Raw genomic sequence first — 25,084 nt, forward strand, 5'->3', positions numbered from 1 at the left:
CATACTGAGACTAAATGTGCAGCCAGCCAAAACATTTAGGTGACATACCATAGTGCAAAATGCATGCATGTGTGTTTGTGAGGGAAATATTCTGGTGTTGAAGCTGGCCTAGGGGGAGACCTAGGACCTGTCTGGACACCAGGAGACTGTTGCTGAACAAAATTGTTTTTTCAGACAACAATGATTTGAAAATCATCAGCTTCCTGGCATTTTTGTTGCAATTTCATGTTTGAATAACTTGCCAATGTCCTGCTGAAATGCCAAGAAAACAAGCCACAGACCTACAAATGTGTCCTATCTTTTCCCGTTTGGTGCATCCCAGCAAAAAACAGAACAACATTATCAGAACATATGTAGTGTTTCTAAAAGCCAGCAACAGCTCAGTAATAAACGGGTGGGAAGTCAAAGCATATTGCCCTCTTCCCTTTATAAAAATGGGGTTCCAGTGCTTCCCACCTGTTCTTAATTCAATTGCCCAGTTCTCTCTCTGCCTTCCTTTCTTTGCCACGTTCAAAGGAAAATATTTTTTGTGCATAACAGTATCTTGAAAGGTTCAGATTTAATTTATAATAGTTTCTCCACTGCTTTGTCATTTTCTGTGGTTTGTTTTGTCTTTTACTTTTTAAATCTCTGCATACCCTTCCCTTTTCATCCCTTTTTCTTCCCTGGAGTCTTTTCCTTCTTGTTCCCACTAGTCCCTATCCTCACCTTCACCTGATTCTTTCTTATCAGATCCTGTAGCTAGCACTCTGCACCTCATCCAGTGCTTCAGACCTGAATAGGCTGGAACAGAGCAGATGGGCCACCGCATACCACCCCTGGTTAACCCACAAATCTGAAGTTCCATTATCTTCAATTTAATTAGGAGGAGCTGGGGGAGGGGCAGTATGGTCAAGGGAGGAGAGTTTTCATGTTGGCCATTTATTTTTATTCAATGCTCCTTATTACACTAATGATGAATGGAACCACAGTGCTGTTCATTCAGGTTGTACTGCTGTTTCTAAATGAGTGGCCTGGCATACTCTTCACAGATATCTGAGGATTTGAGCCCAGAAAGCTGCCAGTGTTCAGTGTACTTCCAAGTACTAAGCAGGAGTTCTTGGCACATAAGTGGGAAGCCTAATTAACAGGGGGTGGTTAATTCCCACAGTTGTCATTCTGACCCTTACCTAATGCTGGGAGTCTGCCCCAGCTGTCCTCATTAACAATTTCTGTGGGTGGTATATTGTCTGTCTTCTGTTGCCCTCACTACACTGCTGGTCTGTATTAGCCAGAGGACTTGTCTTTAGAAAGCCTCCCGTGACCCCTTGTGGCATCCTGGGTCGCTGCCACACCTAGTGGCAGTCTGTGCCTCACTTCATGTTTTAAGCTCAGAAAGCTGTGTAAGATACCGGCCTTCCTCCAGCTCCCTGTTCCTACTTGCCCTGCTCCGGATGCCACATGGCCCTCCATTTCCCCTTCTGGGAATTGGCCGAGGCTCTTGCCTAAGTAGGAAGAGATTTGGGGAGAGATTGTAGCTCACTTGTGTACTTTTCTGGATGACTTCTGGGGAAATTATCTCTTCCCTAGCCCTGCATGCCACTTTTTTTTGTGAAGAGTAGTTTTATTTATTTTTTAAGATTTATTTCATTTGTTTGGAAGGCAGAATTACAGAGAGAGAGGAAGAGACAGAGATCTTCCATCTGCTGGTTCACTCCCCAGGTGGCCACAGTGGTAGGCTGGGATTCCAGTATCACAGGCAGTGCTTAACCCATTGCGCCACAATGCCAGCCACAACAGGTTGCATTTCTGTTCTATCAGATGTCTCTTAAAAATGCATAGCTTCCATGTTCCATCTAAACAATAGGCAAGGAATTTTTCTCCAGATACCTTTCAGCTCAGGCTAATTGGAATGATCTGTTTTGCCTGACTCTCAGTGAGAAGGACAAAACCAGAAGGATTGTGCCTTTAAAGTTAATATTAGAAAAGGGTCCAAAGTGCCAACCTTCTTCCTAATTGTGTGTGTGTTTACGGCACTCAAATTTTAATAAATATTGTTTCAAACTCAAACATCCCATTTGTAGGAAGAGTATATATGATTTTTCCTTGGGGATAAGTTCCACAAAGGTCATATATATGGATATTATTGATATAAATTATCTGCATTGCCAAAAATAAAGCATTACTAATATTCACTCCCTTGGTGCTACTTAATTAGATGCCAGTCTGATTGTAAACGAAATGGCTTTTTGAAAAGTGGGCTTAAGCTGATGAGAAACCTGGTGTGCCAATTAAAGAACAGAATGAGAATGGTTATAGTTTATTCTCTCTGTGAGTTGTTAATTTCCTCCTCAGAGTTGTTTTTTGTTTATTTTTTGTCTCCGCCCCCCCTTCTCCTTTCCTTCTTCCATCCTTACCTATTTTCTCCCTCCAACCTCTTGCTTTCTCTTTTATCTTTTCTTTTTGAGTGCCTTTGCTTTGGCAACTGCCTGCAGAGTAGACAGACAGTAGTGAAGTTTGCAGAGTGTTTCAGTGATTTTGGTAAATGTATTCCCCAAAGGCTGCCTTTCTTTTACTGGTTTGCTTGTTCTATGAAGGTATTACTAATTTTTGGTTTTTTTTGGGTTTTTTTGTTTTTTTTTTTTTTTAGAAAATGAATAAAATCACTGGCAGAGTCTTTTGTCCTATCTTAAATGCTTACTAACATACCATTGGTTTTATAATCAGTCAGTATATTATGTAGTAAAAAGCAAAATGCTGCTACGATAGGCTATCAGTTGTAATATACAACCTAATTTCAGGGGTCCTTAAGAGATGTTGCCCTAATAATAGTTAAGCACATGGAAAGATGCTCAACATCACCAGTCATTAGGGAAATGGAAATCAGAACCACAGTGAGATACTTACCTCACTGGCTGCTCCCGGAACAAATAAACAGAAAATGGTTAAGGGTTGGTGAGGATGTAGAGAAACTGGAACCCTTGTGCACTTTGTAGGAATGTAAAATGATATGCCTCTATGGAAACATTATGGAGGTTCCTCAAAAAAACTAAAAACAGAATTACCATTTACTCCTAACAGTTCTGCCTATGAATATATACCCAGGAAAACTAAAAGCAGGGACTTGAAGAGGTACTTGTACACCCTTATTCATGGCAGCATTATTCACAGTGGCCAAGGGCTGGAAACAACCTAGGTATCTATCCGTGAATGAATAGATAAGCTAAACATGGGATAGGCATACAGTGGGCTGTTTTCATCCTTAGAAAGGAAGGAAATTGTGACACCTCTTAAACGTAGGTAAAACTTGAGATTGTGCTAAGTGAAATAAGCCAGTTACAAAAATATAAATACTTCAGTCTTCTACTTATGTGAAGCACCCAATACAGTAAGTTCCTCAGAGACAGAAAGTAGAATGGTGACTGCCAGGGACTAGGGAAGGAGGAAAATCGGAAGTTATTGTTAATAGTGAGTACAGAGTTTCAGTTTTGCAAGATGAAAAGATGAATGGTAGTGATAGCTACACATCAGTGTGAATGTATGTAAAGCCGCAACATTGAATATCTTAATGGTTAATAGGGTTCACATTGTGGTGAACCAGGTTAAACTGCTGCCTGTGATGCAAGCATCTCACGTGGGTACGGGTTTGTGTCCCAGCTGCCCCACTTTTTTTTTTTTTTTAAGATTTATTTATTTTATTTTATTTGAAAAGCAGAGTTACAGAGAGGCTTAGGCAGAGAGAAAGGTCTTTCATCCACTGGTTCACTCCCCAGATGGCTGCAATGGCTGGAGCTGCGCCCATCTGAAGCCAGGAGCCAGGAGCTTCCTCTGGGTCTCCTACGTGGGTGCAGAGACCCAAGGACTTGGGCCATCTTCTTCTGCTTTCTTAGGCCATAGCAGAGAGCTGGATTGGAAGTGGAGCAACCGAGACTCTAATCAGCACCCATATGGGATGCCAGCATGGCAGGTGGAGGCTTTACCCACTGTGCCACAGCCCCAGCCCCTGTTCTACTTCTGATCTAACTCCCTGCTGATGTGCCTTGGAAAGCAGCAGAAGATGGCCCAAGTGTTTGGACTCCTGCACCCTTGTGGGAGACCTGGATGAAGCTCCTGGATTTGGCCTGGCCCAGCCCTGACCATTGTGGCCATTGGGGAGTGAACCAGCAGATGGAAGATCTCTTTGTCTCTCTGTCTCTCACTCTTTCTCTGAGACTCTGCTTTTCAAATAAATACATACATCTTTTTATGTATTTAAAAAAAGATATATGTGTTTGAAAGGCAGAGTCTCAGAGAGGCAGAGAGAGAGAGAGGACTTCCATCCACTGGTTCACTCCCCAAATGGCCAATCTGAAACCAGGAGCTTCTTCTGGGTCTCCCACACATGGATGCAGGGGCCCAAGAATTTGGGCCTTCTACTGCTTTTCTTGGCCATAGTAGAGAGCTGTGTCAAAAGTGGAACAACCGGGACTCAAACCGGCATCCATATGGGGTGCCGACACTGCAGGCAGCTATGCCATAACACTGACCCCTATAAATCTTTTTAAAAATGGCTAAGATAATAAATTTTATGTTATGTGAATTTTATCATGGTTAAAACTTTTTAAGATAGTAAATTTTGCTATGTGTATATGACCATGATTAAAATGTATTTTTCAGTGTCTTAGAATCAGTGAAATAGAGTAGTTTGCAAAGAGCTGTCAGTAAAATCTTTAAGGATAATTTCTGAAGTAGATTGCTTTGCAGTTCTGTTGGGCTTTAAAGAAAACTGTGTTTTTTGTTTTTCATTTTGGTCATGGCTGTCTGCTCCACTCCTCTCCATCAGACCTTTGGCATGGCTGAGGAATACCATCGAGAGTCAATGCTGGTCGAGTGGGAACAAGTGAAACAGCGAATTCTGCACACCCTGCTCGCGTCAGGAGAAGATGCCCTTGACTTTACTCAAGAAAGTGAGGTACGAATCCAAAAAATAAACCTCTGCTAATAAAAGTATGAAGTCAAGCAATGCTTGTCTACCTGACTGGTGATGTTCTTGACACATTCTTAGTCACTCTTGAAACACTTCCTTCACTTGGCTTCCTGAATGCCACATTTCCTGAATTTTCTCCAGCATGGCTGCTTTGGCTCAGGCTCCTTTGAGTCTTTCTCAGACTCACTGACCTCTCAGTGTTAGGGTGTCGTGGGGCTCCATTCTTGACTGTTTATTGTTCCCTCTCAATCACTGTCATGTTGGTTTCATCTGAGCTTCTGGCTTTAGATGTCACCTACATGCCAAAGACTCTCAAATTCGTATCTGTGACTCTGAACCTCACACTCTTTCATCTAGGTGCCTTCTTGACTATAATTTGGATATCTCCTAGCCATGTCAGGCTAAGTATGTCCAGAATGAAGTCATAATAGCAGCAACCCCCTGCTCTTCTATTCTCACACAGTTTTCCATCTTTATAAATGGCAGTTCCAGTTTTTCACTTACTTAGATCAGAAACCTCAGATTCATTTTTGTCACCTCACCCATTTCACAACCACTCTTTCTCACATGTTGGTGAATCCAGTTAATCCCACCTTAAAATATATCTAGAATCCAACCAACCACTTCACACCACCTCCATTGCTAAAACTGTGGTCCAAAACAATATCATCTCTTCCTCAGATCAGTGAGCTAGCCTCCTAACTGATTGATCTATTGCTATGCAATAAGTTACTTTAAACCTTAGGGGCTGGCCGGCGCCGTGGCTCAATAGGCTAATCCTCCGCCTAGCGGCGCCGGCATACCGGGTTCTAGTCCCGGTCGGGGCGCCGGATTCTGTCCCGGTTGCCCCTCTTCCAGGCCAGCTCTCTGCTGTAGCAAGGGAGTGCAGTGGAGGATGGCCCAGGTGCTTGGGCCCTGCACCCCATGGGAGACCAGGAGAAGCACCTGGCTCCTGCCTTCGGATCAGCGCAGTGCGCCGGCCGCAGTGTGCCGGCCACGGCGGCCATTGGAGGGTGAACCAATGGCAAAGGAAGACCTTTCTCTCTGTCTCTCTCTCACTGTCCACTCTGCCTGTCAAAAAAAAAAAAAAAAAAAAAAAAACACCTTAGTGGCTGTGGCTGAAAATAAGCATTTTGCTTGCCCGAGTATTTCTGGCTCAGGGTCTCTTGAGGCTGTACTTATCTTGAGATTCGATTCAGCAAGGATCCATTCCCAAGGTCATTTGTGTGACTGTTTTCAAGCCTTAGTTCCCCCCTGGCTCTTGGCTACAGACATCAGTGGCTTGTCATATGGGTCTCTCCACTGAGCTGCTCACAACACGATAGCTTGCTTCCCCTAGAGCAGGAGCACGGGACCCAAGGGAGAGCTAAGAAGCCCCCCAGACAGAATCCACAGTCTTTGTGTAATGTAATCTTAGGAAGTAATATGCCATCCTTTCTGTTGGCTAGAAGTGAGTCACTAAATCCAGCTTGTACTCTGGGAGAGGATTATAGAAGGGCATGAATACCACATGGGGCCATCTAACAGTCTAGGCCACCAACCACAATGGTCTCCTTCCTTTTTCCCCTGTGCTTCCATATAGTCTTTTCTCAACACACTAGCCAGTGTGGTATTGGTAGAAGATAGATTTGTGTTACTTTGCCACTCAGAACCTTCTAGTGACACTTACTTCATCAGAATGAAAGCCAAAGTCTTCACTATGATTGGTAAGTCCCTGCATGACCACGTCTTATACCCCCCAAGCTCATCTGACCCTGCTCTCCCCACTGCTTTTGCTGTTCCCTGCAGGCAGGCTCCTTACAGGTTCTTGGCACAAGCCTGGCTTGTTCCTGCCTAAGATCCTCCATGCTTCATGTTTGTGCCTAGCATGCTCTTTCTGCATTAACTGCATAGCTCTCTCCCTCCTCCTTTCCTTCAGTGATGCCACATCAATGCCATATCAATGAGGTCTTCCAAAGTCTTGATATCTGGAATCCAAACCAATCCCTTCCTGTTCAGTACTAACTGTATGTCATTTTCTTGCTGTATTTTTTGTACTTCCTCTTAATGTACCGTAGTATATATTTTATGTTGTGTATTGTCGATTCCTCTCAGAAAGCACCATAAAAGTAAGGATTTTTGTTTTGTTTATTCCTATATCTCTAGTCCCTGTAAGAGCTTCCTGAAACATAGTAGATGCTCAGTAAATATTTGTTGAATGAAACTTTTAGTTCTAGCTAACTTTGTACTCACTGAAGTATTAGGGATATATTGAAGCAGTGAGGATTTAGGATGCATGTGTTAAATAGCATTCATCATAACTGCCAGTGTTTCTTGATTGGTAGTAGTGCCAAGTTGAGGGTTTTCTACTCTTTTAAAATTTAATTTAAGGGGCTGGTGCTGTGGGTAGCAGGTAAAGCTGGCAGCTGTGGCACCAGCATCCCATATGGGTGCCAGTTTGAGTCCTGGCTGCTCCACTTCAATCCAGCTCCCTGCTAATGTGCCTGGGAAAGCAAGAGGATGGTCCAAGTCTTTGAGCCCCTGCACCCATGTGGGAGATTGGAAGAAGCTCTTGGCTCCTAGCTTCAGACCAGCCCAGCTGTTGTGGCCATTTTGGGAAGTGAACCAGCAGATTGAAGATCTCTCTGTCTCTCCCTCTCTCTCTGTAGCCCTGCCTCTCAAATAAATAAATACATCTTTTTTTTTTTTTTTTTTTTTTTTTTTTTTTACTTGAAAGGCAGAATTAGAGAGGAGGAGAGACAGAGACAGAGAGAGAGAGAGAGATCTTCCATCCGTTGGTTCACTTCCCAAATGGCTGCTACAAGTGGGTCTGGGCCAGGCTGGAGCCAGGAGTCTGGAGCTTCTTCAAGTCTTCCACATGTGTGCAGGGGCCCAAGGACTTGTGCCGTCTTCTACTGCTTTCCCAGGCTCATCAGTAGGGAGCCGGATTCAAAGTGGAGCAGCTGAGACCGGAACCCGCACCCATATGGGATGCTGGCATCACAAGTGGAGGTTTAACCTACTATGCCACATTGCTGGCCCCAATAGTAAATATTTTTTAAAAATTTTAATTAAAAGATATATAGGCAATGAAAGTATATAAATTAAGAATTAAAGCCTCTAGGCCGGCGCCGCGGCTCACTAGGCTAATCCTCCGCCTTGTGGCGCCAGCACACCGGGTTCTAGTCCTGGTTGGGGCGCCGGATTCTGTCCCGGTTGCCCCTCTTCCAGGCCAGCTCTCTGCTGTGGCCAGGGAGTGCAGTGGAGGATGGCCCAGGTGCTTGGGCCCTGCACCCCATGGGAGACCAGGAAAAGCACCTGGCTCCTGGCTCCTGCCATCGGATCAGCGCGGTGCGCCGGCCATTGGAGGGTGAACCAACGGCAAAAGGAAGACCTTTCTCTCTGTCTCTCTCTCTCTCACTGTCCACTCTGCCTGTCAAAAAAAAAAAAAAAAAAAAAAAGAATTAAAGCCTCTAGACCTCAAATACCAATTCCCTTCCCCTTTGCCTTGCCCATAGGTAATCATTATTACTACTTTGTTGTTTATATTTCCAGGGTTTCTTTATGCAAGTGTAAGTGTATGAGCCCACTCCTTCTTACGGAAAAGTTAGCTTAAGTTAGCAAAAGTTAGCTGCTCTGCTTGGCATCTTGATGTTTTTTGTTATTGTTATTTGTTTTCTTTTTAGTGTATTTCAGACATCTCTCCTGTGAGGGATTTTGAAGCTGCAACTGGGATCAGCAGGAGACTATTTTGATGAATGATGTCTGCCCCTGTCCCAGGGGAGCCATGGCTTGCCCCACATTTACCATCCTGTGTTAGGGAGGAGACAGCTCTGGGCTTCAAATCATGGCTTCAGCAGTGACTAGTTCTGCCTTGTCTAAGTTAATTTAACCCTGCAGATCTTCAGTGTCTTCAGTGGTAAAATGGCATTATTAGGGCAGATTAGTGATAATGTAAAACAGCTGTCCCATAATGGCCATTCCATTCTGTTTTCTTAAAAAGTCATTTTAGGTAACTTGGAGGTGCTTAGAAATTATAAAGTCATGGGGTGAGTATTTAACCCTAGTGGTCATGATGTTGGTGAAAATTCTCACGTCCCATATTGGAATGCCTGGTTCAGTACCTGGTTTAGGCTTCTGACTGAAGTTTCCTGCTAATGCAGACCTTGGGAGGCAGCAGTGATAGCTCAGGTAATTGGATTCCTGCTGCCTACATGAGAGCCAGATTGAGTTCCTGGCTCCTGGGTGCAGCCAGCCCCATCCCTGACAGTTGCCAGCTTTTGGGGAGTGAACCAGTAGTTGAGGGAGCTTTCTCTCTCACTCCTCTCCCTCTCTAATGAATCAGTCAATCAATGAAATTCTAATGTCTCAGAAATGGTAATGTTAGACATTTTTAGGTAGCACTACCAATGTTTGTAGAATTCTTGACTCAGAGGGAGATGTGTAAATAAGCTGGTGAGATCCAGGACTGCTGGCTTCTGGATCACCATTGAAGTTTAGGCCAAGAATGGGCAGTTTGGCAGTTTATTGTGCCTGCAGAGTGACTTCACAATTGTGCATCTATACGTAAGTTCCTAATTTAGAAACCAGTTTTCCTATTAAACTAGCCTCTAAATAAATACGTATCATAGTCTTCTGTCTTGGGAAAATTGCCCTTTGGGGATCATATCATATATTTCTTAGATTGAAAGTCTTCAGACTCAGGCTAGCACTCATGGCATAGCATGTAAATCTGCTGTCTGTGGCGCCAGCATCCCATATAGGTGCCGATTCGAGTCCCAGCTGCTCCACTTCCAAACCAGCTTCCTGTTAATGTGCCTGGGAAAGCAGCAGAGGATGTCCCAAATGCTTGGGCCCATCCCACCCTCATGGAAGACCCAGATAAAGCCAGTGGCCATCTAGGAAGTGGGCCATCAGATGGAAGATCTCTCTGTGTTTCTACATAGCTCTGCCTTTCAAATAAATAAATAAATCTTAAAAATATAAAAATAAAAAATAGCCTAGAAGAACAAGGACAGACAGATGGACCCAATACAAAAAAAAAGAAAAAGCTTCAAATTGTTACATGAGATTCCTAGCAGAAACCTATTTTAAAAAAACTTCCAACTCAAATCAGCCTTTGCAAAAGAGAATTAATGTAGAATATCCTTAGCCAGCCAGATTTTTCTTTCTTAATTCTTTGTAAATCTGGATGCATAACTAGACCAGCTAATTTGATGAACTTCATTTTTTAAAATGGTGTTAATAGGTTGTGTTCTGTGTTGGGATTTGGAAGTAATTATAAATTACTAATGAGATATTCTGTCTTGATTGTTCTTCTCTTAAAAATAGACTTATTTAGTAGACTCTTCTTGCTTGACCTTCAGTCCTGTCGGAAGGGAATTGCCAATGCTTTTGTTAGTCTCTATTGTGACACCTGGTGGAATGGAAGCTTTGCTGTAAAATCTGGGAAGTAAAGCAGACAGGTCTCTGCAGGCCTTTACCCCAGAATTGCCATTTCCTGGAACCTTGTGGGTTTTGTTGTCTTTGTTTTGGGCTTTCTTTCCCTTAGTATAACCTGTATACCCAAAAATGCACAAATAGTGAATATAATGAATAAGCATGTGGAGAACACACCTAGACAAAGAAACAGAACATTACCAGCACTCCAGTAGTCCCTCATGCCAGTTCCTGGCCACTATCCACAACCAACAAAGATGGAGTCACGGTCTTGACTTCTGACATCACAGATTAATTTTGCTTTAATCTAATTTTATGTAAGTACAATCATACAGTATGTACTTTTGTTCCTGGCTTCTTTAACATAACGTTCTGTGTATTGTTGCATGTAGTTGTTAGCCGTTCATTTTCATGGTTGAACAGTATTACTGCGAGTGGTTTATCCCTTCTAGTGTTGATGGACACACGGGTAGTGTTCATTTCTTGGCTTTTATAGGTAGTATTATTGTGAGCATTCTTGTATGTGTCTTGGCGACCATGTTTGCATCTCTGTTGGATATATCTACGAGGGAATTGCTGGGTCAGGGAGTAAGCTACTTTAGTAGATACTGCCAAACAGTTTTCCAAATTGGTGTATCAGTATACCCTCCAATTAGCATTATGTGGTAATTCCATTGCCACACCTGGTGTTTTCTGTCTTTAATTTAACCACTCTAGTGGCTGTGTTTTTCTGTATATGCTTCTGTAGGTGTTTACCCTATAATTTTATTCTAAATTTCGGCAGGGTGAGATTATCTCCACTGGCAAGCTTTTTGTCCACCTTCTTTTCTAGCGGCCCACACAGTGTGTAGGGCAAAAGTAGGTTTGGGAATTCAGCAGGCTTTGGGTCTTGAGCCCAGGTCTCCTAGTTATAAAATGTCATGTGTTGATGAAATCATGTATCGCTGCAACAAGCAGGCTTCCAAGATGCATGTTATGAAAAAGATCTACATGAAAGAAAAGAAAAGTCCGGCGCCGCGGCTCACTAGGCTAATCCTCCACCTTGCGGCGCCGGCACACCGGGTTCTAGTCCCGGTCGGGGCGCCGGATTCTGTCCTGGTTGCCCCTCTTCCAGGCCAGCTCTCTGCTGTGGCCAGGGAGTGCAGTGGAGGATGGCCCAGGTACTTGGGCCCTGCACCCCATGGGAGACCAGGAGAAGCACCTGGCTCCTGCCATTGGATCAGCGCGGTGCGCCGGCCGTGGTGGCCATTGGAGGGTGAACCAATGGCAAAGGAAGACCTTTCTCTCTGTCTCTCTCACTGTCCACTCTGCCTGTAAAAAAAAAAAAGAAAAAAAAAAAAAAGATCTACATGGATCTCAAAAATTTTGTACCAAAATAAATTTTAATTTCATTTTCAGTGACCTTCTGAAGTTTCCTCCATATTACTAAGTTGTATTTAACCACTTTAACATGGATCTATCTCTTTTAAGTGTTTTCCTTGATTTATAGTATTTTATATATTCATATTTTTTATATTTAATAAATATATGTTATATAAATGTATATTTGTATATATTTCAGGTGTAGCCTTGTGTTTCAGATCCCACATCCCCAGTCAGAATACCTGTGTTTGATACTTGGCTCCAATTCCTGACTCTAGTTTCCTTCTAATTCAGACCCTAAGAAGCAGCAGTGATGGCTCAAGTAGTTGGGTTCTTGCAACCCATGTGGAAGACTTGGATTGAGTTCCCAGCCCTGTTTCAGCTGGGCTCAGTACCAACCATTGAGGGCCTTTGGGGAATGAACCAGTGGAAGGGAACTTTCACTTTCTCTGCCCTTCAAAAAATATATATAAAAAATTAAAAAAAAAAAAAACCTCAGTCATAAATGGGAGAAATAATTAAGGAAATATGATTTGATATTTACAGTATTCTTTCCTGTGCACCTTAGTTTTAAGAATAGGTTTATTTATTTATTTTTAAAGCAAAAAGGCTAATTTCCCCCCCCAGAAGCCTTCTAATAACGGAAAAGCAAGAAGACACTGGTAATATCTGTTTCAGGCAAGTTTTAATAAAGGAAATGATACTTCAGTAATATAAAGCCAATTTGGGAAATTAATTTCCTTAGGATATTATTGAAGAAAGAGGTTTAACTTGTAAAGTAAGGTTGGAATTAAAAGACTGCTAATAACTTTTCAAGTTACTGCCTGAATAAAGATGATGCGCTTTGAAACAAGGAAGGAACTGGTGGCTGTGAAACCCATGCCCCTTTCTTGTATGTGGTCAGTGTGAGAAAGAATGCCCAGGTGCTGTGCAGCCTGCGTGACCGCACAGGGAGTTTGGACAGTTTGAGGAATCCTTGATGTGTGTTAGCCATTAGGTAAATTTATCCAACCTTAGTGCAGCCTAGTGGCTATGTTTGTATTGAGCAGTCCTTTTAGTGTATCATCTGGAAAATGACTCAGCTTGGTGAGCCACAGGCTCACTAGAGAAACTAAGCTATATAGCCTAATAATTGTGAATTATAATGGTACCACTGCACACTGTGGTATGTGAACAATGTATTTTGAGTGTAGTCTCTAATTTTGATGACTGAGAATACCATATTCCATCAATTCCCAGTCCCATGTCTTCCCTACATTTTAATATCTCTCAAATCAGGGCATGTCTTAAATCCAGTAGTGTGTCATAGTTTGACAGCATTTTTTTCTTTCCTAGCAGCACATGAAATACCATTATGTCTTATAGGAGAGGGTCTGTTAGATTTAATGAAATATACTAAAATAGAGACCGACAGAGTTTGAATTTGAAAACACCAATCTAGATGATTCTAAGCTTCATTGTGTGACTGCCTGGCAGTTTCCTAGGGCTGGACCTGCTCACATTTTGGGATTTCAAACATAAAAGGTGCTCTGTTGCTCAATAGGCCTTTCATTGTATTGTGGTGAGGTATCGTGTATGATGACTTTCTGATCTTATGGACTGTTCTGATGGAGTTTTTGTCGCTCCCCCTCTTCGTGAAGGAACGACACAGGACCCTGCGTTGTTCTTTCATCTGCTCGGCCCTCCCCGGGTTTGCTGCTGGTTCTTCCCGGGTTGGCTACCGACCCTTCCACCTCCGTGGAAGGGCGGTTCCCCCTGCCACTTTCCCCACTTCCGCAGGGGAGCGGCACACCGCCAGCCGGCTCTCTCGGGGGCTGCACAGGTGTTCCTTCAGATAGATGTTCCCCTTAGATATTCCCGGTGCATGCCGTCTCTCTCCTCCTTTATAGTCCTCCTCTGCCAATCCCAACTCGGCTGCCCACACACCGAGTACGCTGCTCTCCTCCAATCAGGAGCAAGTCCTACAGTTTATTGGCTGAACTGGAGGCAGCTGTGTAGAAGCTGTTTTCTCCTCTCCCAGCGCCATATTGTGGGAGAGCAGATGCATAGAATAAGTCTTAATTCCAGTAACTTAGTCTAGTCCGGGTTGCTCCCCACAGTTTTTATATTCACCCACTTGGAGAAACACTGCCCACTTTTCTCTGCCTGCTACCCCTTCCTGAAACGTGAGCTCTGTCAGTGGTGCACATCTTTGCAGTTCCCTCTCAGGTTCATATGTACACATTTGCATGTGTGTCTATCTCACCAGCTTTAAAGGATGTCCTTTCATATGTTAGTTTCTGCAATTTAGCACTATATTTTGTTGCTGCTGTTCTATTGGTTTTGTAACTTTTTCTATGTTAATACAGGTAGGTCCATGTCATTTTTTAGTAATTCTAAAAATGTTCTATCACCTGAAGGGTCCAAATGTTCTCATTTTATCCACGATCATGCATTCTCTAGTTGGGTTGAAATTAGAACCCAGGTCTTCTAGTCTCCAGTTGGTATTTTTTTCTTGGTACTTACAGGGCTTTCATATCCATATTATATAGCCAGCTCTTATAAATCAATCACTTTAGTTCTGGTTTGCTTGTATAAAGTCAAAACATTTTGCTTAGAAGTTTATACTTTCTTCCATCTGTAGTATGATACTTTCTTTTTACTCTGCACTTATTTTGCTAGGAGTGTTGGTTACAGTCCTTTCCCCTTAATTCAAATGTGCCCTCCACAGAAGTTTTGTGTATCCCGGGATACATTTTGTACATAGTAGGCTCTTTAATGAAGGTTTGCAGCTTCCTCCTGCTGTACTCTAGCCGTATCCTGCCTGTCCCAGAATGACTGTTTTGGGAACACCCTCTACTCTGAGAAGCCCCTTCTCGGTCTTTGCTCCCAGAGGCTGTCTTTAAGTAGCTTCAGATTCCTGGGAGCATCTGGCCTTTCTGCTTTCTGATTGCCTGCTCCTTTTGTCCCCACTGTGGCTCAATCAAGCCTCAATGCAGAGAAACGCAGAGGTCAGAGGTGTTTGGAACATTATTCCCACATAGCATCCAGGCACCCACTTTCCTAGCCCTCAGGCAGCTCTGGCTGTGGACTTCCAGCTGAACATTGGCCAATCTTCTGCTCAGGAATGTGCATGCACACATCCTGGCCCGGGATAATTGACTTTCCATGTGGCCGAGTAGCAGCTTGGCCAAGGGCAGCTGAAGGAGAGGCACTTTTGAAAACAAGAGCATTAGGCAAAATTAATTTAAATGGAAATTTGAAGTCTGAAACCAACAACTTTTAAATGGATGGTTTAAAAAATAAGGTTTTTAGTACTGGAAAATATTTCTCAAGGCTGTTTGCGTGTATTTAACTCAACTCAAACAGCTGTGTCTTTGCTGTTGTGCTTAGAACTGGTCTCCTTTTCGTCTCCCAGTTTATTCCCCCCAACTAGGTTGCCAGAATTAACAGGCTCAGTGCTGTGTTCTTTAAAAAAGACCGTGGGATCTGCAGCTTTCAGAGTTCCAGAAAGGTGGCTGTCTTACAGAACAGTCCTCAGCATAGTGTGACAGAAAACACTGAAAGTGCTGGGGGTGTTTGTGCATCGTGGGGAAATGAGATGAGATTTTCCAGGCTGCACCAAGTGAAATATTTTAGGTCCTGTTTCTGCAGTGTGCATAGCTATTCATTGTTTTGTAAAGGATTGTTCTGTATTCATTACAGTGGCTTACTTTGTGCTGGTAAAGTAATAACAGTTGGCATTTATTGGCACTGTGCTGAGCTCTGTCTACTTATTTCTCAAAACTGTACTGTGATGTGAACATTATTTTGTCCCCATTTAATCATCTCAAAGCTGTGTGTTGGGTACCATTAGTCCCCCTATTTTACCACTAAAGAAACTGAGATTTAAAAGAAGCAGTTGGGCCGGCGCCGCGGCTCACTAGGCTAATCCTCCACCTTGCGGCGCCGGCACACCGGGTTCTAGTCCCGGTCGGGGCGCCGGATTCTGTCCCGGTTGCCCCTCTTCCAGGCCAGCTCTCTGCTGTGGCAAGGGAGTGCAGTGGAGGATGGCCCAAGTGCTTGGGCCCTGCACCCCATGGGAGACCAGGAGAAGCACCTGGCTCCTGCCATCAGATCAGCGCGGTGCGCCGGCCGTGGTGGCCATTGGAGGGTGAACCAACGGCAAAGGAAGACTTTTCTCTCTGTCTCTCTCTCTCACAGGCACAAAGCTGGTAAGCAGGGATTTCTAACCACTGCTCTCTGTTCAGTAGGAATGCTTTCTGCTATGAGCAACAGAAAACTGGAGCTTCAGTGACTTGAATAGTGGTTTGTTTTCCTCAGTCTGAAGTGTGGGGAGTGTTGTTCCACAGTGCCATCTGAGGCCCATTCCCTTCCTGGCTTTGTGCACCACCGTCCCTAGCATTCTTCCACTTACTTTAGCTATTGAAGGCAGCTGTAGCTCTAGACATTGCATTTGTATCTAAGGTAGAAAAAACTGGGAAAACAGAAAGGCCATGCCAGGCTTTAGCAGGAAAAGCAGAAGTTGTTCCCAAATGTACCAGAAGACTTGTGTGTTCATCTCCTTTGTAGAACTAGGGCACGTGGCCATTTCTAGCTGTAGTAGAGACTAGGTCAATAGTGTATAGTGGTCAGCTCACAAGGGCCTTCTGTGAAACTTTCAGAAAATTTTAATCCTGGATTAGTTGAGATCTGCCGTGGTTGGAGTATTTATACCACAGAAATCAGCAATTGCTAAACATCAAGTTCCCTTCCCCACGAGCTGATTATTAAACATTTACCAGGCTACCACTGGGTATATTTAGCTCTATATGGCAACCTGAAAGGTGGCAGGGAGTAGAAGTAAGAGGATTGGGAATGATCATGGGGTTGGCCACCCAGTAGCATCTACCAAGATCAAGTAAAGTGTTTAAGATCATTTAATGCCAGTGAGCTCTGGAGATCAGAGCTGAGGGGGACCTGTTGAGGTTGTATAAGATGACCCTTTCATTGATTGGTGGCAACCCTAGGTTCTGGGTGAATGTGCTTTGCTCCAGACCCCAAAGCCAAAGAGTGAAATGGCCTTCCTGGAACCCAGGTGTGCTTGACAGTCCCACGTACATTCTCTAGAACCGAGATTTAAAACTCTTCTTTGTGCCGCTTGTGTCTCTCTTCTACCCTGCTTCAAGCGCATGCTAATTTTAGTATTATTCCTCTTACCAGCTTTCCTAGTAATGGGAGTTTGCTGTCTTCCATTGATTTCCCAGGAAGCTTACTTCCTTTACTTATTTTAGTTTTTGTCTATCAGAGAGAGAGAGAGAGAGAGAGAGAGAGAGAACTCCCATCCACTAGTTCACTCCCCATTTGCCCTCAGCAGCTGGGGAGCTTAAGCCAGGAGCTTAACACAACCTGTCTCTTGGGTAGCAGGAACCCAGTTATTTGAGCTGTTGTCACTGCCTCCCTGTGTTAGCAGGGAGCTGGAGCTAGGAATAAAACCCAGGCACTGCCTTGTGGGATATGGGCATCCTAACTGTCATCTTTACCATTAGGTAAGATGCCCACTCCTAGTAAGCCTACTTTAAACTGTTCTGCTTTAGATTTTAGAGAATAGAGCTTTGGATTTTGTTTTAAGATTTTATTTATTTATTTGAGAAGTAGAGGTACAGACAGAGAAAAGGAGAGACAAAGAGAAAAGTCTTCCATCTGCTGGTTCACTCCCCAAATGGCTGCAACAGGCAAAGCTGGGCCCATCCAAAGCCAGGAGCCTCTTCCAGGTGTCCCACGTGGGTTTTAGGGGCCCAAGGACTTGGGCCGTCTTCTGCTTTCCCAAGCCATAGCAGAGAGCTGGATGGGAAGAGGAGCAGCCAAGACTAGAACCTGTGCCCATATGGGATGCCAGCAATGTAGGTGGAGACTTAGCCCACTATGCCACAGCACCGGCCCCTGGATTCTTTTTGTTAAAATTAGATAAAGTTGGGGCCCGTCCAACATCTCATGTGGCTACCAGATTCATGTCCCATTTGCTCCACTTCTGATCCAGCTACATGTTAATGGCCTGGAGAAAGCAGCAGGAGATGGCCCAAGTGCTTGGGCCCCTGCCACCCACATGGGAGACCTTGGTAAAGCCCCTGGCTCCTAGCTTTGGCTTGGCCTAGTCCTGGCTCATTGTGACCATCTAGAGAATGAACCAGTGGGTGAAAGATTCCCTCTCTCTCTCAAGTCTTTCAAATAAATAAATAAATCTTGGGGCTGGCGCTGTGGCATAGTGGGTAAAGCCAGTAGAAGAAATTTGATCCATATTTATTTACAGTAAGGAATAGCTGAGCTAAAGTTGAGCCTTTCTAAAGCAGAGACCAATATACTTTAAAAAAAAAAAAGATTTATTTATTTATTTTTGAAAGAGTTACACAGAGAGAGAAGGAGAGGCAGAGAGAGAGGGGTCTTGCATCTGCTGGTTCACTCCCCATTTGGCCACAAATGCCGGAGCTGTGCCGATCCAAAGCCAGGAGCCAAGAGCTTCCTCTGGGTCTCCCACATGGATGCAGGGGCCCAAGGGCTTGGGCCATCTTCTACTGCTTTCTCAGGCCATAGCAGAGAGCTGGATCGGAAGTGGAGCAGCTGGGACTCGAACCCGCGCCCATATGGGATGCTGGCTCTGCAGCCGACAGCTTTACCTGCTACGCCACAGTGCCGGCCCATTATACTTTTTTTAATAGATGGTAAGGTTTTTGGGGACAGACTCTATCAACTGGCTTCTTTTCATCCCTATGGGGATGGACATACACACAGCTATGCAGGTGCTTAGCAGATTTTTACTGAATGAATGAATACCCCATATAGACTGGCCTCACATTTTCAGATATGGAAAATTAATCAGCAGTTGTCTTGGTGTGAACTCTAGAATGGAAATGTCTGCATCTGGTGATATGGTTCTACAGACTCTCTGCTGTCAGCTGCTTGATATGATTGATGGAAACCTGTGGCCCACTGATAAAAATGATGGTGTTGCTGGTGTGAAGACATGGGGAGAAAAGAGACATGGGAGGGGGTTGGAATTGAAACCAAATGTTGGAAGGATATGTGGTTCGAGAAATAGTTATTGAGATTTCTGTAGGGTTTATCCAGCTCTCTCTTATTTTTTTGGTTAGTCCAGTCCCATTCTTGCTCTGTTCTCATACGTTCATGGTGTAACAGAGTTGCATTTTATCGCAACCCCTAAAATTGTCATTTTTCTGAAGTCTTAGCTAGGAAACAGACCTCTCACAACTGTTAAACACGAGGATATGTTTATGTGATTTTTGTTTCTTCTCATGACTACCATTTTTAACCAATTCTGAATGTATTTACAGCCAAGTTACATCAGCGATGTGGGACCCCCTGGACGAAGCTCTCTGGATAGCATCGAGATGGCCTATGCCCGGCAGGTGAGCATGCTCTCACAAAAGGTTTAATCCTGGAAGATTCTCTGCGAGCCTCTAGGGGAGAGAAAAAGAACAAAGGCCTCATGTAAAAGTCAAACCCTGAAAACTAGTTGGGTTTTTGTTTAGATGACTGGTTAATACTTTACCATCTAGGCTACTGGAGAATTCTATCAAATAGGGTAATAGAAAGGCTTGGATTTGACTGAAAGAATTGAAATCTGCCCTTTACCCTGACCAAGGCATCTCATTTTGCAGTTTTGGCAAATAGCTGTTGCTACAATAAAGCCTTGAGTAACTGCATTGCCTAGCAAATGGAGTTGTGTTTTAACTGAATCTACCTGGTAGACTGACGGTATTCTAAATGTTTTTCTACCTTGGAAAGCATAGTATACTCAATGCTGCTTAATAATATCATTGTCTTAGAGAAGCTCCTGATGTTGTGAGGATCATGCTTCTGGCTGTAGGTCATGACCATGCAGGAGTATAGGTGTGCAATGAGATGCCTTGTGGGAACCAAGCCCTCTATTGGACTGCACCTAACCACAGGACAGTAAGCACTGTATGCATCCCTGGAATTGACTTTGAGGAAAGCAGTGCCAACTGACTGTGTTTCACTGTAATTTGCCACATGCACAGTATCAAGAAGGGAAACCATTCCTGTTTCTTGAATTGAGAGAGTTGTGCTGAACCATCACCCTGAGGTCATCTTGTACCAGTGGTAGCCAGGGGACATCTGCTCAGCCAGTACCAGCTCCCATGATTCTCTGAGATGGAAATATCAGTGCCACTTATGGTATCCGTACTCCCTTTTTCCCTTTCTACTCTCCCACCTGCAGCAAGGGACCATGAGAAATAGACCTTGTGCTTTCAGCTGCTGTTGATCAGCCAGTGGAACCCTGCGTTAACTGAATTATGCTGTTGGCTGATTACGTATTGTCAGAAATCCCTGTTTTTACCCCTCAATCAGAGAGATTTTCTAAAAGTTTTTTAAAAAAGTCTCTCTCCTTCAATGTGCCACTGCTGCTCAGCCTCTAGGCAGCTGAGGCTAGTTCCATCCACTTTACATAGACCAGCTCCCCTCCTCCCAGATCTCTCATATATGACTACTGGCCTCTATTTCATTATGCTCAATTTTTAGATCTCTCTTTTACTCCCCCTGCACATACCCATCCTTTACATTTTACCCTCATTATGGCCAATTCCCTCCATTGCCAAAGCTACCACCTGGAGTTCAGGCATGTCTTCTGTATATGAAAGACTAAGCTTCATTAAGCTAACATTTTATAGCACTTGTTAATGTACATACATCACAGGACAGCTGTTTCCATAGTTGTCCTGTGGAGAGGAAATCTTTCTGTCCCATATTGAACGTGGTACTTTGCAGAGGAAAGACTCAATAAAAGTTTGTTGAATGAATAAACATCCCCTCAATTTAAAACCGTTACTTGATTTTTTTTTTTTAAGATTTATTTTATTTATTTGAGAAATGTAGAGCCAGAGAGAGAGAGAGGTCTTCCATCTGCTGGTTCACTCCCAGATGACTGCAACAGCCAGAGCTGAGCCGATCCAAAGCCAGGAGCCAGGAGCTTTTTTAGAGTCTCCCATGGGGGTGCAGGGACCCAAGGATTTGGGCTGTCTTCCACTGCTTTCCCAGGCCATAGCAGAGAGCTGGATCAGAAGTTGAGCAGCCGTGACTCAAACTGGAGCCCATATGGGATGCCAGCGCTGCAGGCTGGCACTTTAACCCACTGCTTCACAGCGCTGGCCCCGGTTACTTGATCTTTATAACAACCCTGAAAGCCAAAGGACATTGTTGTCTCTCATTTAAAGTAGGGGGAACTAAAGTTGACTTTCCTAATATCACAGCCTTGTTTAGTCCTTGGTAGAGCAGGAACTTTAAGTATAAAATAAAATCTTTCACAGGAGTAGAACTTGCTAGTTTTTAAACATTGTTATTTTAGTTCTTCTAAAATAAAATCCAGAATAACAGTGGCTTTCCCATGCCATAACATCATGCCATTCATTTTCCTTGAGAAAATTCTACCTCTGCTGGTGCTGTAGAGCAGCAGATATAGCCACTGCCTGTGACACTGGCATCCCAGATGAGCACTAGTGGGAATCTTGGCTGCTCCACTTCTGATTTATCTTCCTGCTAATGTGCCTGGGAAAGCAGCAGAGAATGGCCTGAGTATTGGGCCCCTGCCACTGATGTTGAAGACCCAGGTGGAGTTCCAGACTCTTGGCTTCAGCCTGCCTCAACACTGGCCAATGTATCCATTTGGAGGAGTAAACCAGTGAATGGAGAGCTCTGTCTCTCCATCTCTCCGTGTAGCTCTGCCTTTCAAATAAATTGTAAAAAGAAAAATAACAGAAAATCCCACCTAAAGAGCAGAGACCCTTTCCGTGAGAAATGGATATGCCGCCCCTGCAGCGACTGCTGGTCTGGCACATGGGAAGCAGGGGATGCCACCTGACATTCCCCTTTCAGTCTGTGAGCTTTGGGCCTGGAGCCATTCAGTTCTTTGGCCAGAATTTTAGCGGCTATTCTTAGTAGCAGGTAGAGCCTTTCCTTTGTCCCATCTTCCATCTTTCTCTGTGTTCCTTGCTGCTGGGACACAGCACCACAGAACTGCATGTTGCAGCCCTTCCCTGAGACCATTCTGCTCCCATTCTTCAGGGATCTGGAAGGCCGGGATAGCAGTCAGCACTGGTGTGTTGCCCACAGAAGCTTGGTGGAAGCTTCTCCTGACTGTTTGCTGGCTTCAGAACTGCTCCAGGGAGTTTTGCAAAAACTTGGAATAGAAATTGTGCCACTGACTTTTTGCTTTTCATCATTTCAGATTTATATCTATAATGAGAAGATTGTAAATGGCCATCTGCAGCCTAACCTTGTAGACCTGTGTGCTTCGGTCGCAGAGCTGGATGATAAGGTAGCACGCCCAGCTAAGCCAGTGGGGTTGTGGAGCCCAGCGTTGGGGTGGGCTTTGGCAGCTTGCTGACTGGGCTGAACTGTGCCTGTGGGGATCTGCCATTCCGTGGAATAAGATGTTAACTGTTCTTCAGAGTTTTCATTGCAGTAATTGTGGAGTGGTTTTGGTGATGATGATTGTTTAATGTAGGTGCAGAAGGCCTAGCCAGGATCAATGGTCACAGTCCTCTGGGTGTTTTTTTTTTTTTTTTTTTTTTTTTTTTTTGACAGGCAGAGTGGACAGTGAGAGAGAGAGAGAGACAGAGAGAAAGGTCTTCCTTTGCCATTGGTTCACCCTCCAATGGCCGCCGCGGCCGGCGCACCGCGCTGATCCGATGGCAGGAGCCAGGAGCCAGGTGCTTTTCCTGGTCTCCCATGGGGTGCAGGGCCCAAGCACCTGGGCCATCCTCCACTGCACTCCCTGGCCACAGCAGAGGGCTGGCCTGGAAGAGGGGCAACTGGGACAGAATCTGGCACCCCGACCGGGACTAGAACCCGGTGTGCCGGCGCCGCTAGGCGGAGGATTAGCCTAGTGAGCCGCGGCGCCGGCCCTCTGGGTGTTTTTACTTGAAGTCCTCTCAGGCTCTGGCTCCCTGCTCACCTGTTTCCCTCCTCAGACAGACCTGTGATCTCTTTAACAGAGCTGAATTGGAAAGAGGATGCTTGTTTCATTCTTGCAAGCCCCTTGAACTTGACTCAGATGGAGTCTTCGCTGGCATTCCTCTCTGTGGCCCCCACCTCCCCAGATAATTGTTTTCTTTCCTCAGCTCAACCCTAGGTATCTGCCCTGAGAAGTGGGGGGTGGTGAGGACAAAAGCAGTGGATGAATGGGTGGGTGGGTTGGTGTGGAACCAGGAGGGAGGAAAAGAGAAGGGTATTCTGGAAGCAAACACTGATACACACAGATCTTTGTTTTTTTCAAATGGCATCTAATTTTGATGTGATTTTTTTACATAAGATATAAGGAAATACCAACAGATCTAAAGAAGAAAGGAAGAATTCACTAGTCATCCCACCACCAAGGGATAGGTAGCTGGATAGTCTACAGTTTCGATTTTTGAGAAAGACCATGATAACAGGCCTTTGTCTTTTGCTTTGGAAAAAGGATAAAGCTACTTCTCTCCAATTGTGCGACCTTCCTTACTTTCGAATATTGCTAGGGTGTCAGGGAACATAAGGAGAGATTTATAGCCAGGAGGATTCAGGGCAGGTGGGGGTAGGATAAGGGAGTCCCAGCTGTGTGGTAGCAGCACAGCGGAAAGAACACCAGCTCCTTCCCTGAGAGGCATCTTCTGAAGGGGGTGAGTGGGAAGGGAAATGGGAGACTGTGGTGCTCACAAAATGGGGTAAGAGCGGTGGCCCCTGGGAAGGCTCCAGGAGGACAAAACCTGCATTATTTAGGTTTAACTCTTCTTTTGAGCCTTAGGAAACTCAAATAACCTTGTAAAGACTGAAGTGCAGCACTTGAGTTTAAATTCCTAGAGCCTTGGGCAATTACAAATGTATTCGCTGTCTCTTAAGGAATAACCCATTGAGATTCAGTGTTCTTGTTACTTTTATGTGATCTTAATTATCTAGGTGGTTACGTCAGATTTAGAGTAGTAACTGATCTGAAAACAGCTTAAAGGAGGGGCCGGGGGGCTCATCTGTGGACAGAACTGTGGCAGCTGGCTGGCAGAGGCACACTGATGCTGAGCTTGAGCCTGGGGGTCTCAACAGAAGACACTGGATTCACACCCTCCTGGCCCTGCCTGCCTTTGAAGTCTGAGTGCCACAAAGAGCCAGATAATTTTTCCAGCCCTGCAGTATTGTCACGCACAGTCTCCTTCATCCACAGAGCATTTCTGACATGTGGACCATGGTAAAACAAATGACAGATGTGTTGTTGGCACCAGCCACGGACACCCTGAAGAGCCGCAGCAGTGTGGAAGTGCGCATGGAGTTTGTCAGGCAGGCCTTGCGATACCTTGAGCAGAGGTAAGGCAGCAATTGCACAGTGGGACTGGCTTTCAAGTCCCCTGAAGTCTAGCGTTCCTCACTTCCTAAGTAGTCCCAGGCCATGTGCACTGTAGCTAGGATAATTTAAGCAAGACTGAAGATGGCTACAAGTCAATCCTGTTTTCAGAACCGTGTTCCCAGGACATGTTTCTGTGATGATAATAGAATCACAAATGTTAAGTCATGGTAGTTGGAGCACTGTTAGATTTCTCTTTGCCCTTCTGCCCCTCAATGATGAGTAGTAGGCCATAATACCTTAGATCATAATTCTATTTCCTAATATAGTTTAGCTATTACCTTAGGCTCTTGTGTTTTCTCTCAGCAGTTTTCTTTTTATTCTTAGCGATACTACGACGTTCAAACCTTAACCTTACTTGCCTTGTAGCTTTATTCATTTAATCCCCGTGGGGCAGGGCCCTTCCCAGCTACCAGTGCCTGTGATTTGTGCTGGGTTTCTTTGCTACCTCCTCACTAATTGGAGTTAGTCGCTGAGGGGTTTATGACTATGCCCTGGTGCCCTAACTATTATCACCTTTGCGAACAGGCCAGTGCAATTCACCCCTCCCTTTGGATACTTCTACCACTGAATGAACCAGCAGGGGCTGTTGAGTATGCAACAGGCTCTGTTTCAGAGACAGGGTGCCAAGGCTGTTCCTGCTGACTGGAAAACAAGGCCAAGTTGAACATACTTACTAAATTATAGCCCTTTGCCACGGAGCCTCTGCACCTGCCAGCAGTAGTCTTGGAGTGTGGTTGCCCTTTGTCAGCAAAATAATACTTCATTAGGAAGTCATAGATTTCCTTGGATGTAACTGAAGTAATTCAGACTCAGTACAGCAAAGAATGGGTTTTTATACTAAATACTACATTAATTATTTAATAGCTACATTAAATGAATACCATTAGGCATATTACACTCAGCCTCTGCTCCTTTGTTAAGGAAAGTCTGAAATTTTAAGCAGTTTTTTTTTTCTTAAGATTTTATTTATTTGAGAGGTAGAGTTACAGACAGAA

At 44.4% G+C, this 25,084-nt stretch overlaps 1 protein-coding gene across 6 annotated transcripts in view; it reads left to right on the forward strand.

The window, feature by feature from the left end:
- Window positions 1-25,084, forward strand: part of NUP93 (nucleoporin 93) — a 122,226-nt gene that overhangs the window by 80,100 nt on the left and 17,042 nt on the right. For all 6 annotated transcript variants that reach the window (XM_089319750.1, XM_008257320.5, XM_089319752.1 and 3 more), the window contains 4 exons: window positions 4,802-4,930; window positions 19,033-19,107; window positions 21,945-22,034; window positions 23,910-24,049. In XM_089319750.1, coding sequence (XP_089175876.1) covers window positions 4,802-4,930; window positions 19,033-19,107; window positions 21,945-22,034; window positions 23,910-24,049 — 434 coding nt within the window. The remainder of the gene's footprint in view (window positions 1-4,801; window positions 4,931-19,032; window positions 19,108-21,944; window positions 22,035-23,909; window positions 24,050-25,084) is intronic.

This window comes from Oryctolagus cuniculus, chromosome 18 (genome assembly GCF_051225735.1).
Source record: "Oryctolagus cuniculus isolate XC-2025 breed Fujian yellow rabbit chromosome 18, ASM5122573v1, whole genome shotgun sequence".
Taxonomy (NCBI): Eukaryota; Metazoa; Chordata; class Mammalia; order Lagomorpha; family Leporidae; genus Oryctolagus; species Oryctolagus cuniculus.